Source organism: Eubalaena glacialis, chromosome 12, assembly GCF_028564815.1.
Source record: "Eubalaena glacialis isolate mEubGla1 chromosome 12, mEubGla1.1.hap2.+ XY, whole genome shotgun sequence".
NCBI classification, from domain to species: Eukaryota; Metazoa; Chordata; class Mammalia; order Artiodactyla; family Balaenidae; genus Eubalaena; species Eubalaena glacialis.
Genome location: NC_083727.1, coordinates 15,433,309 through 15,448,364, shown reverse-complemented (window position 1 = coordinate 15,448,364; position 15,056 = coordinate 15,433,309). Strand labels below are relative to the sequence as shown.

General features: G+C 40.8%; 1 protein-coding gene across 11 annotated transcripts in view; it reads left to right on the top strand.

Moving 5' to 3' along the window:
• The window catches only part of MTHFD1L (methylenetetrahydrofolate dehydrogenase (NADP+ dependent) 1 like), a 290,546-nt gene that overhangs the window by 55,351 nt on the left and 220,139 nt on the right, over positions 1 to 15,056 (top strand). For 10 of the 11 annotated variants that reach the window (XR_009702806.1, XR_009702808.1, XR_009702807.1 and 7 more), the window contains 5 exons: positions 364 to 500; positions 1,957 to 2,003; positions 4,268 to 4,375; positions 5,260 to 5,334; positions 6,940 to 7,042. Coding sequence is in view for 7 of the 11 variants with exons in the window: in XM_061206826.1 (XP_061062809.1) it covers positions 364 to 500; positions 1,957 to 2,003; positions 4,268 to 4,375; positions 5,260 to 5,334; positions 6,940 to 7,042 (470 nt within the window). In the remaining 4 variants the exon portion in view is untranslated. Of the gene's footprint in view, positions 1 to 363; positions 501 to 1,116; positions 1,128 to 1,956; positions 2,004 to 4,267; positions 4,376 to 5,259; positions 5,335 to 6,939; positions 7,043 to 15,056 lie in introns of those variants that run through there. The other variant, XM_061206830.1, reaches the window with a different exon arrangement.

Below are 15,056 nucleotides of genomic sequence, written 5' to 3'. Positions count from 1 at the left end.
GGAAGAACAAATGCCAAATTATCCATCAACAAGAAAATGACATCAGCTTAATTATTTAAATCATTTTGATGGATAATTCTTTGCCATTTCTTTAAGTTGATAGTGTTATTGGCACTACTGCTGAATAACTTTTCTTTCTTGGCACTGTTGGTAAAGGTATGTCTGTATCTTGACTTTAGCTTAAGCGCGGCCTTTGTGATGTGGGTAGACCATAAAAAGATCCAAGGAGGTTGAATGATTCAGTGATTCTGGAGTGGCCTGGTCTCTACCGGTCTCCTCCGAGTTGGTTCTTGTACCACAGGTTGATTGTGCATAGGTTGTCTAGAAAATATAAAATTTACTATTCTTTTTCCCCCAAACCAGGATCACACCCACCCCTCTTGGAGAAGGGAAAAGTACAGTTACCATTGGGCTCGTGCAGGCATTGACTGCGCACCTGAACATCAACTCCTTTGCCTGTCTGAGGCAGCCTTCTCAAGGACCGACTTTTGGAGTTAAAGGTAGTTTGTTTAACTAGTATATTTTTCAGAGCAAAATTTATCACCAACAAATGTGGAATTACAACTTACTAGAGGAGCTGGTGCATTTCATCTCTACGTGCACTCCCGCACCCCTCCACCCCTCACCCGCCTCCCTGCACATTCAGTAGGTTGCCCCAACATGATCCTCCCGCAGAGAGAGCTTCAGGGGGAGGTCTCAGTGGAGCCCCTCAGGAAGCCGATTCCCTTGCTTCCCTTGAGCGATGGTTGGGCTCTCGCTCAGGACTCCAGCCTTGAGCAGAAGCCTTCCATTTCATCAGTACCTTCTTTGCCGAGCGGTTTTGAGACTCTGCTGTTCATATTGGTGTTTTGTCATCCCAGCCAAGCTAAAAGGTCTTTCCATCCAAACCGTTCAGAGATCCCTTAGGTCAGCCCCAAGCCTCATGTCGTCGGAGTTGCTGCGTGGGCCCTGAGGAGCTCTGGAAACTGGCTGTGGACCGGGAGATGTGATGAAATTCCTCTGTGGCTACGGTTGGGCTGAGATCTGGCACCTCCACAGTCACTAGTCTTTCTTCATGGATTTATCGTGAATCATTCTTCAGCTCACTTTATAATAGCCTTTACTGCTGCAATTACTGCTTGTTCTCGGTACTTTGTGGTTTTTAGCAGTATTATATTTATATTACTGTTACAAATATTAACAACTCCTAACTTTAAGTACTCTTAGAATGTCATATATTATGTAGTGCAGTGAACACTAGACGTGGGCAAGAAGGCTGGGGTTTTATTTGTGGCTGTGTCTCTTACCGCTGTGTGACCTTTAGCCAGTCATAACTTCTCTGAGCTGCATGTCATAACTTCTCTGAGCCGCGTGTGTAAAAGTGTAAAAGGTATATAGTACTAGGCTTACCAGATTATCGGGAGGCAAAATAGTGTATAAAAATAAGGTCAACTGTAAAATGATGTGGACACAGAAGGTATCATTGTTTTAGGATAGAGAAGTCTTTTTAATGTAATAACTCTACTATTTTGAGGGATAAGCAGCATGACAAATCATATATACTATTAACTAAAATAAACTGACAGAAGTCTGTAATGTGTAAGTCTGTTGATCAGGTAGACTTTATTTAGGAAAGTTTTTTGGTACTTTAAATGCATGTGCAATTTAGGTGAAGCATAACCACATAGATCTAATAATAAATTAACGAACGAATCTCATGTTCGCTGTAATGACGTTTGCTGTATTCTGCTTACCCCCCTTTTAAACAAAGAGACCGGAGTCCTTAAATTATATAGTGGGATGTAGGGTGAACTTTCCTCACCTTCTGTTCTGCTTTGCCTGAGAGGTGTTATTTCTCTCTGCCTGTTTTTATTACATCTTGGGGGTACGTGCCTCCCTGTTGGGCTTGGGGGGCTGTGTCCCTGGGGCTCCTGTACTTGGCAACTCATTTCAAATGGTACCTGCTCTGTTGTTTAGGAGGAGCTGCAGGTGGCGGATACGCCCAGGTCATCCCTATGGAAGAGGTAAGATTCCAAGAGACATGTGTCTTGTGTCACTGTTTTTCCCTCCTGGAACCTTTTCTCTGTGCTTCTATAAATACAGGCCCACAGTACTTTATCCTCGATACCAAAGTTCTGAAGGCTCTGAAAACCAGAAATGTTTGCCTGACCCATTTGGGGGAAAACCTGACATTTACTGTTAATGAGCTACTTATGGATTTTGTCTATGCCACTTGGTGTAAATATTCATATATTTTGCTGCAGAAATATTATTTTTGATTAATGGATGCTGACCGGGACCCTGCTTGGAATGTTTTATAAATAAATTATGTGTCCATCACACTACCTTTCTACATTCCAAAAAATTCTGAATCCCAAAACCCACCTCAAGGGTTCTGGATGAGAGGATGCAGAGCTCTATCTCCATCAATCATCTGTTATACTGCCGAATTCAGGAAGGCCTGGACTCTTCACTTCTGTGAACTGAGACTCCAGAATCAAATCCAGTCACTCATCTGTATCCACAGGTTCCACATCCATGGTTTTGACCAACTGCAGCTTGAAAATACTCAGGAAAAAAAATTTTCCAGAAAGTTCCAAAAATCAAAACTTGAATTTAATGCACACTGGTAACTATTTTCGTAACATTTACATTGTATTGAGTATTATAAGTAGTCTAGCGATGATTTAGAGTATGCCGGAGGATGAGAGTATGTTATATGCAAATACTACACTGTTTTACATAAGGGACTTTGAGGGTCTGTGGTTTTTGCTATCTACGGGGGTCCTGAAACCAATTCCCCATGGATACTGAGGGACAACCATAGTTCCAAAAAAAAAATGGTCCAAATAGGCCAATGGTGTCAATTCTTATTTCTACAAGACCAGTTTCTACACCCTGTATTAACACTTCCTTGTCCCCTGGATTTAACCAGTGACCAGGTCCCGTCAGTTCCACTCTCCACATCAGCCTCTTGGTTCAGGTCCTGAGAAGTCTTCCTGAAGCCCATGTCCCTTTCTGTTGCCTGCGTTTCAGCAGTTACTCCGTCACTCTCCATCCAACACAGCACGGCCACTCCCTGTGTGCTGCCGCTCTGGCCGTCTCTCCGCCCCCAGTGTCTCAGGTTCCCACGCCACCCTCCCTCTCTCCACCCTGTCAGACTCCTTGCCCTGTTGTCTCTTGGTTCCAAGCCTGGAATGGTCTTCCCTTCCTTTCCTGCCTTCCCTGCTCAGCTCACATTTCAAATGGTACCTGCTCCGTCGAGGTTCTGTTCCATCCCATGGATCCCCTCCTGCTCTGTGTTTACCTCCGTGTGGTCCCATCGGCCGTGAGGAGTTAGACGCCCTAGGCCCCAGCACTTAGCAGTGTGCCCAGCACGTAGGAGGTGCTCACTAGGAAATATTTGTTGATTTTGTTGAAGGAATAGGAAAGGTTTTTTTTTTTTACCCACAGAGATGTGAGCATCGTAGAAGCTAGAGGGAAATTTTGGATAATCGTCAAATATTGGGGGTGGGAGTGAGAAAGAATAGTCAAGGCTTGGCTGAGAAAAATAGTCCCAGGCCTCACATCTGCAGGAGGATGAGTAACAGTCACAAGTCAGGAAGCTCCAGAGCCAGGGGGCCAGGTTGGGGATGGAGTGTAAGGAACGTGGCCTGGGGAACAGCTCGGGATTGTGCCATCGAGTATTGAAAGGGCGCCGGTGACCTGCTGTCATATGGCATCACCTGCATGGCCCAAGTTGGGCCAGACTGAGGGACAAGGTAGTTAGAACTATCTGAAGAAGTTAGCAAATTACAAACATGCTGATTCTACAAATAATAATCATGTGTGCACATAAGATTAGAAGAAAAATAACAGAAATAGAGAGTTGTGAGAGAGATACTTTTTTTCTATTTCTCAGGCTGTCACATTCTATATTATTCTATTGCTACTCTGTGTTTTATTCCCTGCCTTATTCCACAGTACATTTGATATGGTACTATTTTCTTAATTATAAAACAGTGCATAAAAGTACATGAAAAAAGAAAACCAAAATAAGGAATCCAATCATTAAGTCCATCAGAATTGTTTCACTCTTAACCTGAGAAAGGAAGAATTTGCAAGTGTTCTTTGTTGTCAAGTGGAAGACTCTGACATTTTCTGATCTTCGGATTCAGGCTATATAAAACATATCCTAAGCATTGTAAGGGTATGTCATTAGCATAATATTTTGTTTATTCGGAAAGTCCTTCAGTACTGCAATGGTTGTTTGAAACAAGTAGGAAGATGTTTTCGTTTCATTCTATAGTTCAACCTTCACCTGACTGGGGACATCCATGCCATCACCGCTGCTAATAACTTGTTGGCTGCTGCTATCGACACAAGGATTTTGCATGAAAATACTCAAACAGATAAGGTGAGAAAGGCTCCTTGTTGGCCATTTTGGGCATCTTATCCTGGGATTCCTGGATTAAGGAATTCATGAAAAAACTTTTGGAGTCCGAAAGTTCTCTGAAATTCTATTCAAAATGTTGTGAATTGTATATATGTCCTTATTTCTTAAGGAGAGGATCTATACTTTGGTAAGGTTCTCAAATGAGTTTATGACCACTACCAAGTTATTGGGAGAATTATGCTAGTTGCACTTTTTAAGCCAAATTGTCTTCAAGACGAACCTTTACTTTTAAAGGTAATTGGTAGACAAGTTCTCTTAGTTTTGCCCATTGGGTGTAATCTCTGGTCTCTGCTAAGGGGGTTGGAGAGATATCTTTTTAAGATTCTGATGTTACAGGCAGCTATCCTAGATGCCCTGCTAAACAGGTCAGACCCCCTTTTTGGGCCTCAGGGCTGTAGGGTCTGAGAGGTAAATCACACACCTGAAGGGGACAGACTACTAGATGCTAATTCCTCATAGACATAGGACATGGATAAGAATGGGAATTTCTGCCACATTTTACAAAGGTCCTGACATCCTCCAATTAAACTAACTCCCTAGTGAGTTTTTGAAGCCAAAAATAAATATAGAGATAAATTTTAATTTGATAGTTATAAGGCTGTAGATCAAGAAATGTATTTTCATACAAACTCTTTACAATGTGCATTATTGCAGATCTAGTCAGATTTATTAAAACGACAGAACTTCAGTCTAAATTGTTTACATTAACCAAGAATTTTAATAGGGTCTGTAATCTAAACAGTTTGGTTATAAATGTAATGAACTTTGTCATATTCTGTAAATTGTCCAAGTTCACGGTTGGCCCTTAAACTTTTTTGAGTTTTGTTTTTATTTTGCGTTTCTAGGCTCTGTATAATCGACTGGTTGCTTCAGTGAATGGTGTTAGAGAATTTTCAAAAATTCAACTTGCTCGGCTGAAAGTAAGTTTCTAGTTAATGGTTCTTTAAAAAGAAAATACCCTGGAAACAAATCAGAAAAATTGTCAGAACCAGAAATTTTGAACTTGATTTGATTTTGGTTTTCAGTGGCTGTTTTTGGATATTGAACTCTAAATAGACAGAACAATGTAGCAGAGATTGCCCAGAACTAGATGCCTGAGGCCTTGATCCTGCACCAAAAAGCAGGTGGACAAATTAGTTCACCCTTATAGATGTCAGCTTCTTCATCTATAAAACGAGAGCATCACTCTGCTGAGAACTCTAGTCAACTAACAAATGAGGATTGCCAGGAGTCTTCCTTTTTCATGGCATTTCTTAACGTTCTAAGAAAGACTCTGAAAATTCATCTATTTCAGTTTTTATTGTAGCAAGATTCTAAGATTGTATTTGTGGATGTGCTCTTAATTCTTATCCATTTTACCATTTTCTAGTGCTGTTTGCTACTTAATGCCCTACTATCACATAGATTTTCCCTTTGCTTTTTTTCAGAGATTAAAAAATAACTTTAATGGTATAATCTACAGCCACTGGTTGGTGAGAATTGGTTTAAAAAATTCATCCCCTGGCTTCTTACTGAACCAAGTTCAGTTTGTTGAGAATAACGCACAATATGGTATCCTCAGCATCTCCAATGTTTATAGTTTGTTTCCCAGATTCTTTTCTTATACTTTATCAAAAACCACTTTGTTAGAGTGTTTTCTTTTTAGAAAGAGATGCTTTAAAAGTTTTAATTTTTTTTCTTGTGGAATTAGAAATAACTTGAAAACGTAGACATAATCGTTACTTAAATTATTGGTAGGGACTTCCCTGGTGGCACAGTGGTTAAGAATCTGCCTGCCAGTGCAAGGGATACGGGTTCGATCCCTGGTCCGGGAAGATCCCACATGCCTCGGAGCAGCGAAGCCCGTGTGCCACAACTACTGGGCCTGCGCTCTAGAGCCCGCGAGCCACAACTACTGAGCCTGCGCTCTAGAGCCTGCGAGCCACAACTACTGAGCCCGTGTGCCACAACTACTGAAGCCCACTCGCCTAGAGCCCATGCTCCACAACAAGAGAAGCCACTGCAACGAGAAGCCCGTGCACCGCAACGAAGAGTAGCCCCCGCTCGCCACAACTAGAGAAAGCCTGCACGTAGCAACGAAGACCCAACACAGCCAAAAATAAAAATAAAATACATAAATAAAAGAGGAAATTGTTAAAAAAAAAAATTATTGGTATTTGTATCTGAAAAGAGCAACTAGTGAACTGGAGCATCAGTTAGATGGAAGTTTTATGCCCCTTCTGTGCACGGCACATGGTGACCACGTAGAGAGCCTCAGGCCATGACAGACAATACGGCACTTATTCTTTGTGTACTGTCACCTGTTATTCGAAGGGTGTATTATTACAAATATCTGTGTCTCCCATTTTAGGAGGTGTTTGGACTCATTCATTTATGAGTTGGACTAACCTACCATTTACTTGGAGTTCAGCTTAGTTTTTAAAAAGGCTTTACTAGTCATGAAGAAGGTAAAAGTAGAGGGATAATTTGGTTCCATCTTGCTTTTTATTCCTTCTAAAACATATTTTGTTCTTCATAATCATTAGAAACTGGGAATAAATAAAACTGATCCGAGCGCTCTGACAGAAGAGGAAATGAGGAAATTTGCCCGTCTTGACATTGACCCCTCCACCATCACGTGGCAGAGAGGTAGGTGCTGGTGGCTAGATGGGGAGGGTGACATGTCTTCCAGCTGGAGCTCTTCATAAATGCACAATTGTATTTCTTCCCACTGTCTTCCTAGCTTGCGTTACATAATCCCTCCATTTATTTCAGTCACTTATTTTACCAGCCTCTTCTCTCATCCTTGCCTCCTATTTAGGAGAAAAAGCTGTACCCTTAGCTCATCCCAATTACCCCATCTCTTCCAGATTTCCAAGGAAAATTACTTTTTTCCTGTCTCATCTCTGGCCTCCTGTATTCTCTTTGGGGGTAAAAATGTCTGTGTCTCTCCCCTTAATTGTCCTGCTGCCCTCTTTACCCGCCATTCTAATTTCTTCCTCTCTTCCTCACCACTAGCTCTAAGCAGCTTAGAAATTTGTATTTTCAGTGCAGAATCTTTTCTCTGAGTCTAGTGCTTCCAGCCACTTACTAGAATCCCCTTCAGCACTTCAAATGTGGGGTAGAGGGACATCTGTCCTAACCTCCCTGTTTTCCTCTTGGCTGTGACGTCCCTCACTTCTCCCGCACTGCCCTCCACAAGGGTGGGATAGTGGGGAAAAGCACTAAATGTGGAGTCAGGAGCGTTGAGTGCGTGTCTCCCCCTCAGCCAGTCACATACCTGTTCTGGGCCCCGGTCTCTTGGGGATGGAAATGGAGGCGGTAATATATAATTACAGGCATGTGGTAATAGCACTTGATAAAACCTACCGAAGAGTTAGATGGTGTGTATTCCTTTTTTTTTTTTTTATTTTTTTTATTTTTAGAATTAAATCACGGCTGCTATTACTTTAGTACCAACTCTGACAAGATTTTTTCCAACTTTTTTTTTTTTTGAATTTTATTTTATTTATTTTTTTATACAGCAGGTCCTTATTAGTCATCAATTTTATACACATCAGTGTATACATGTCAATCCCAATCGCCCAGTTCATCACACCACCACCCCCACCCACCGCTGCTTTCCCCCCTTGGTGTCCATACGTTTGTTCTCTACATCTGTGTCTCAACTTCTGCCCTACAAACTGGTTCATCTGAACCATTTTTCCAGGTTCCACATACATGCGTTAATATACGATATTTGTTATTCTCTTTCTGACTTACTTCACCCTGTATGACAGTCTCTAGATACATCCACGTCTCTACAAATGACCCAATTTCATTCCTTTTTATGCTGAGTAATATTCCATTGTATATATGTACCACATCTTCTTTATCCATTCGTCTGTCGATGGGCATTTAGGTTGCTTCCATGACCTGGCTATTGTAAATAGAGCTGCAGTGAACATTGGGGTGCATGTGTCTTTTTGAATTATGGTTTTCTCTGGGTATATGCCCAGTAGTGGGATTGCTGGGTCATATGGTAATTCTATTTTTAGTTTTTTAAGGAACCTCCATATTGTTCTCCATAGTGGCTGTATCAATTTACATTCCCACCAACAGTGCAAGAGGGTTCCCTTTTCTCCACACCCTCTCCAGCATTTGTTGTTTGTACATTTTCTGATGATGCCCATTCTAACTGGTGTGAGGTGATACCTCATTGTAGTTTTGATTTGCATTTCTCTAATAATTAGTGATGTTGAGCAGCTTTTCATGTGCTTCTTGGCCATCTGTATGTCTTTGGAGAAATGTCTATTTAGGTCTTCTGCCCATTTTTGGATTGGATTGTTTGTTTTTTTAATATTGAGCTGCAAGAGCTGTTTATATATTTTGGAGATTAATCCTTTGTCCATTGATTCGTTTGCAAATATTTTCTACCATTCTGAGGGTTGTCTTTTCGTCTTGTTTATGGTTTCCTTTGCTGTGCAAAAGCTTTGAAGTTCCATTAGGTCCCATTTGTTTATTTTTGGTTTTATTTCCATTACTCTAGGAGGTGGATCAAAAAAGATCTTGCTGTGATTTATGTCAAAGAGTATTCTTACTATGTTTTCCTCTAAGAGTTTTATACTGTCTGGTCTTCCATGTAGGTCTCGAATCCATTTGGAGTTTATTTTTGTGTATGGTGTTAGGGAGTGTTCTAACTTCATTCTTTTACATGTAGCTGTCCAGTTTTCCCAGCACCACTTATTGAAGAGACTGTCTTTTCTCCATTGTATATCCTTGCCTCCTTTGTCATAGATTAGTTGACCATACGTACGTGGGTTTATCTCTGGGCTTTCTATCTTGTTCCATTGATCTATGTTTCTGTTTTTGTGCCAGTACCATATTGTCTTGATTACTGTAGCTTTGTAATATAGTCTGAAGTCAGGGAGTCTGATTCCTCCAGCTCCGTTTTTTTCCCTCAAGACTGCTTTGGCTATTCGGGGTCTTTTGTGTCTCCATACAAATTTTAAGATTTTTTGTTCTAGTTCCATAAAAAATGCCATTGGTAATTTGATAGGGATTGCATTGACTCTCTAGATTGCTTTGGGTAGTATAGTCATTTTCACAGTATTGATTCTTCCAATCCAAGAACATGGTATATCTCTCCATCTGTTGGTATCATCTTTAATTTCTTTGATCAATGTCTTATAGTTTTCTGCATACAGGTGCATTGTCTCCCTAGGTAGGTTTTTTCCTAGGTATTTTATTCTTTTTGTTGCAATGGTAAATGGGAGTGTTTCCTTAATTTCTCTTTCAGATTTTTCATCATTAGTGTATAGGAATGCAAGAGATTTCTGTGCATTAATTTTGTATCCTGCAACTTTACCAAATTCATTGATTAGCTCTAGTAGTTTTCTGATGGCATTTTTAGGATTCTCTATGTATAGTATCATGTCATCTACAAACAGTGACAGTTTTACTTCTTCTTTTCCAATTTGGATTCCTTTTACGTCTTTTTCTTCTCTGATTGCCGTGGCTAGGACTTCCAAAACTATGTTGAATAATAGTGGTGAGAGTGGACATCCTTGTCTTGTTCCTGATCTTAGAGGAAATGCTTTCAGTTTTTCACCATTGAGAATGATGTTTGCTGTGGGTTTGTCATATATGGCCTTTATTATGTCGAGGTCGGTTCCCTCTGTGCCCACTTCTGGAGAGTTTTTATCATAAATGGTGTTGAATTTTGTCAAAAGCTTTTTCTGCATCTATTGAGATGATCATATGGTTTTTATTCTTCAATTTGTTAGTATGGTGTATCACATTGATTGATTTGCTCATATTGAGGAATCCTTGCATCCCTGGGATAAAGCCCACTTGTTCATGGTGTATGATCCTTTTAATGTGTTGTTGGATTCTGTTTGCTAGTATTTTGTTGAGGATTTTTGCATCTATATTCATCAGTGATATTGGTCTGTAATTTTCTTTTTTTGTAGTATCTTTGTCTGGTTTTGATATCAGGGTGATGGTGGCCTCATAGAATGAGTTTGGGAGTGTTCCTTCCTCTGCAATTTTTTGGAAGAGTTTGAGAAGGATGGGTGTTAGCTCTTCTCTAAATGTTTGATAGAGTTCACCTGTGAAGCCATCTGGTCCTGGACTTTAGTTTGTTGGAAGATTTTTAATCACAGTTTCAATTTTGTTACTTGTGATTGGTCTGTTCATATTTTCTGTTTCTTCCTGGTTCAGTCTTGAGAGGTTATACCTTTCTAAGAATTTGTCCATTTCTTCCAGGTTGTCCATTTTATTGGCATAGAGTTGCTTGTAGTAGTCTCTTAGGATGCTTTGTATTTCTATGGTGTCTCTTGTAACTTCTCCTTTTTCATTTCTAATTTTATTGATTTGAGTCCTCTCCCTCTTTTTCTTGGTGAGTCTGGCTGATGGTTTATCAATTTTGTTTATTTTCTCAAAGAACCAGCTTTTAGTTTTATTGATCCTTGCTATTGTTTTCTTTGTTTCTATTTCATTTATTTCTGCTCTGATCTTTATGATTTCTTTCCTTCTGCTAACTTTGGGTTTTGTTTGTTCTTATTTCTCTAGTTCCTTTAGGTGTAAGATTAGATTATTTATTTGAGACTTTTCTTGTTTCTTGAGGTAGGCTTGTATTGCTATAAACTTCCTGCTTAGAAATGCTTTTGCTGCATCCCATAGGTTTTGGATTGTCGTGTTTTCAACGTCATTTGTCTCTAGGTATTTTTTGATTTCCTCTTTAATCTCTTCAGTGATCTCTTGGTTATTGAGTAACAGATTGTTTAGCCTCCATGTGTTTGTGTTTTTTACGTTTTTTCCCCTGTAATTCATTTCTAATCTCATAGCGTTGTGGTCAGAAAAGGTGCTTGATATGATGTCAATTTTCTTAAATTTACTGAGGCTTGATTTGTGACCCAAGATGTGATCTATCCTGGAGAATGTTCCGTGCGCACTTGAGAAGAAAGTGTAATCTGCTCTTTTTGGATGGAATGTCCTATAAATATCAATTAAATCTATCTGGTTTGTTTTGTCATTTAAAGCTTCTGTTTCCTTATTTATTTTCATTTTGGATGATCTGTCCATTGGTGTAAGTGAGGTGTTAAAGTCCCCCACTATTACTGTGTTACTGTCGATTTCCTCTTTTAGAGCTGTTAGCAGTTGCCTTATGTATTGAGGTTCTCCTATGTTGGGTGCATATATATCTATAATTGTTGTATCTTCTTCTTGGATTGATCCCTTGATCATTATGTAGTGTCCTTCCTTGTCTCTTGTGACATTCTTAAAGTCTATTTTATCTGATATGAGTATTGCTACTCCAGCTTTCTTTTGATTTCCATTTGCATGGAATATCTTTTTCCATCCCCTCACTTTCAGTCTGTATGTGTCGCTAGGTCTGAAGTGGGTCTCTTGTAGACAGCATATATATGGGTCTTGTTTTTGTATCCATCCAGCGAGCCTGTGTCTTTTGGTTGGAGCATTTAATCCATTCGCGTTTAAGGTAATTATCGATATGTATGTTCCTATGACCCATTTTTTTAATTGTTCTGTGTTTGTTTTTGTAGGTCCTTTTCTTCTCTTGTGTTTCCCACTTAGAGAAGTTCCTTTAGCATTTGCTGTAGAGCTGGTTTGGTGGTGCTGAATTCTCTTAGCTTTTGCTTGTCTGTAAAGCTTTTGATTTCTCCATGGAATCTGAATGAGATTCTTGCCGGGTAGAGTAATCTTGGTAGTTAAGTTCTTCCCTTTCATCACTTTAAGTATATCATGCCACTCCCTTCTGGCTTGTAGAGTTTCTGCTGAGAAATCAGCTGTTACCCTTATGGGAGTTCCCTTGTATGTTATTTGTCATTTTTCCCTTGCTGCTTTCAATAATTTTTCTTTGTCTTTAATTTTTGCCAGTTTGATTACTATATGTCTCAACGTGTTTCTCCTTGGGTTTATCCTGTATGGGACTCTCTGCGCTTCCTGGACTTGGGTGGCTATTTCCTTTCCCATGTTAGGGAAGTTTTCGACTATAATCTCTTCAAATATTTTCTCGGGTCCTTTCTCTCTCTCTTCTCCTTCTGGGACCCCTATAATGCGAATGTTGTTGCGTTTAATGTTGTCCCAGAGGTGTCTTAGGCTGTCTTCATTTCTTTTCATTCTTTTTTCTTTATTCTGTTCCACAGCAGTGAATTCCACCATTCTGTCTTCCAGGTCACTTATCCGTTCTTCTGCCTCAGTTATTCTGCTAGTGATTCCTTCTAGTGTAGTTTTCATTTTAGTTATTGTACTGTTCATCTCTGTTTGTTTATTCTTTAATTCTTCTAGGTCTTTGTTAAACATTTCTTGCATCTTCTCGATCTTTGCCTCCATTGTTTTTCTGAGGTCGTGGATCATCTTCAGTATCATTATTCTGAATTCTTTTTCTGGAAGGTTACCTATCTCCACTTCATTTAGTTGTTTTTCTTGGGTTTTATCTTGTTCCTTCATCTGGTACATAGCCCTCTGCCTTTTCATCTTGTCTGTCTTTCTGTGAATGTGGTTTATGTTCCACAGGCTGCAGGACTGTAGTTCTTCTTGCTTCTGCTGTCTGCCCTTTGGTGGATGAGGCTATCTAAGAGTCTTGTGCAAGTTCCCTGATGGGAGGGACTGGTGGTGGGTAGAGCTGACTGTTGTTCTGCTGGGCAGAGCTCAGTAAAACTTTAATCTGCTTGACTGCTGATGGGTGGGGCTGGGTTCCCTCCCTGTTGGTTGTTGAGCCTGAGGCAACCCAACACTGGATCCTACCTGGGCTCTTTGATGGGGCTAATGGCAGACTCAGGGAGGGCTCATGCCAAGGAGTACTTCCCAGAACTTCTGCTGCCAGTGTCCTTGTCTGCACGGTGAGCCACAGCCACCCCCCGCCTCTGCAGGAGACCCTCCAACACTAGCAGGTAGGTCTGGTTCAGTCTCCCCTGGGGTCACTGCTCCTTCCCCTGGGTCCCGATGCACACACTACTTTGTGTGTGCCCTCCAAGAGTGGAGTCTCTGTTTCCCCCAGTCCTGTCGAAGTCCTGCAATCAAATCCCACTAGCCTTCAAAGTCTGATTCTCTAGGAATTCCTCTTCCCGTTGCCGGACCCCCAGGTTGGGAACATGACGCGGGGCTCAGAACCTTCGCTCCAGTGGGTGGGCTTCTGTGGTATAATTTTTCTCCAGTCTGTGAGTCACCCACCCAGCAGTTATGGGATTTGATTTTACTGTGATTGCGCCCCTCCTACCATCTCATTGTGGCTTCTCCTTTGTCTTTGGATGTGGGGTGTCTTTTTTGGTGAGTTCCAGTGTCTTCCTGTCGATGATTGTCCAGCAGCTAGTTGTGATTCTGGTGTTCTCGCAAGAGGGAGTGAGAGCACGTCCTTCTACTCCACCATCTTGGTTCCTAATCGATGGTGTGTATTCCTGATCCTACCTGTGTTGTTCTTCTCAGACCTCCCCTCCCTCCACCTTTCCCCATTTCTACACACTTCCAGAACATTTTTATTGTATGCTTGATTTATTACAGTTACCTTTTTTTTTTTTAACATCTTTATTGGAGTATAATTGCTTTACAGTGGTGTGTTAGTTTCTGCTGTATAACAAAGTGAATCAGCCATACATATACATATATCCCCATATCCCCTCCCTCTGGCGTCTCCCTCCCACCCTCCCTATCCCACCCCTCTTGGTGTACACAGAGCACCGAGCTGATCTCCCTGTGCTATGCAGCTGCTTCCCACTAGCTATCGCTTTTACGTTTGGTAGTGTATATATGTCCATGCCACTCTCTCACTTCGTCCCAGCTTACCCTTTCCCCTCCCCATGTCCTCAAGTCCATTCTCTACACTGCAGTTACCTTTCAACACATTTTCTTGCTTCCATTTCCAACCCCCAATTCTGTAGGTTCATAGTGTAGAGAGAGATGTCTTGTCACCTCCTCGCTCAGAAGCCTCCAGCCTGGATGGTAAAATCGCCATCACATAGCATAGCCTTCAGGACACCACCATAAGGCCCCACATACCTTTGCTTCCTGTCTGCTTTGTCCCTCTGCCCGCCCCTGTTCCACCCCATCTCCATGTCTGCCTTCCCAGACACACCTCAGCCCCCCTCGCTCCACGAAGCTTCCCTCCTGGGAATCCATTTAACCTGTTCACTAAGAATTTAGTGAGGTGGGGAAGCAAAGACCAGAGAACCAATCGTGGCTCTGCCATTTACGAGCCATGCAGCTGTGGACAAATGACTTACTTTCCTCATCTTTAAATGGAGTCATAATAGCAGCCTTTCCCTTGCGCGGCTCTACTGAGACATGAGAATACTTTCCAAACCCTGAAGTTCCACCCAGATGATCACAGATGCCACTGTGGTATTAGTTGTGTGAAGTAGTTTTTCTGTGTATGTGTGTCTCTCAAACTCCTAAAGGAGAGTAAAATCTCTTTACAAACTTCTGAAGATTTTTTTTTTAATTATAAAAGTGGTAACATTATACAGATTTTGGAAATATCTAAGAAGAATCAGAAACATCTTACTGTACTAATAAAACTACCACTCAAATTTTTTTTGTGTATCTATGTTTTGTGTAAAACTTGAATTATAATTAGTGGTGTAGATTTTATATCCTACTAGTTTCATTTATATCATAATAAGCATGTTCCGATTTGTTAGTGATGTGTGGTAATGGTCATTTTAAA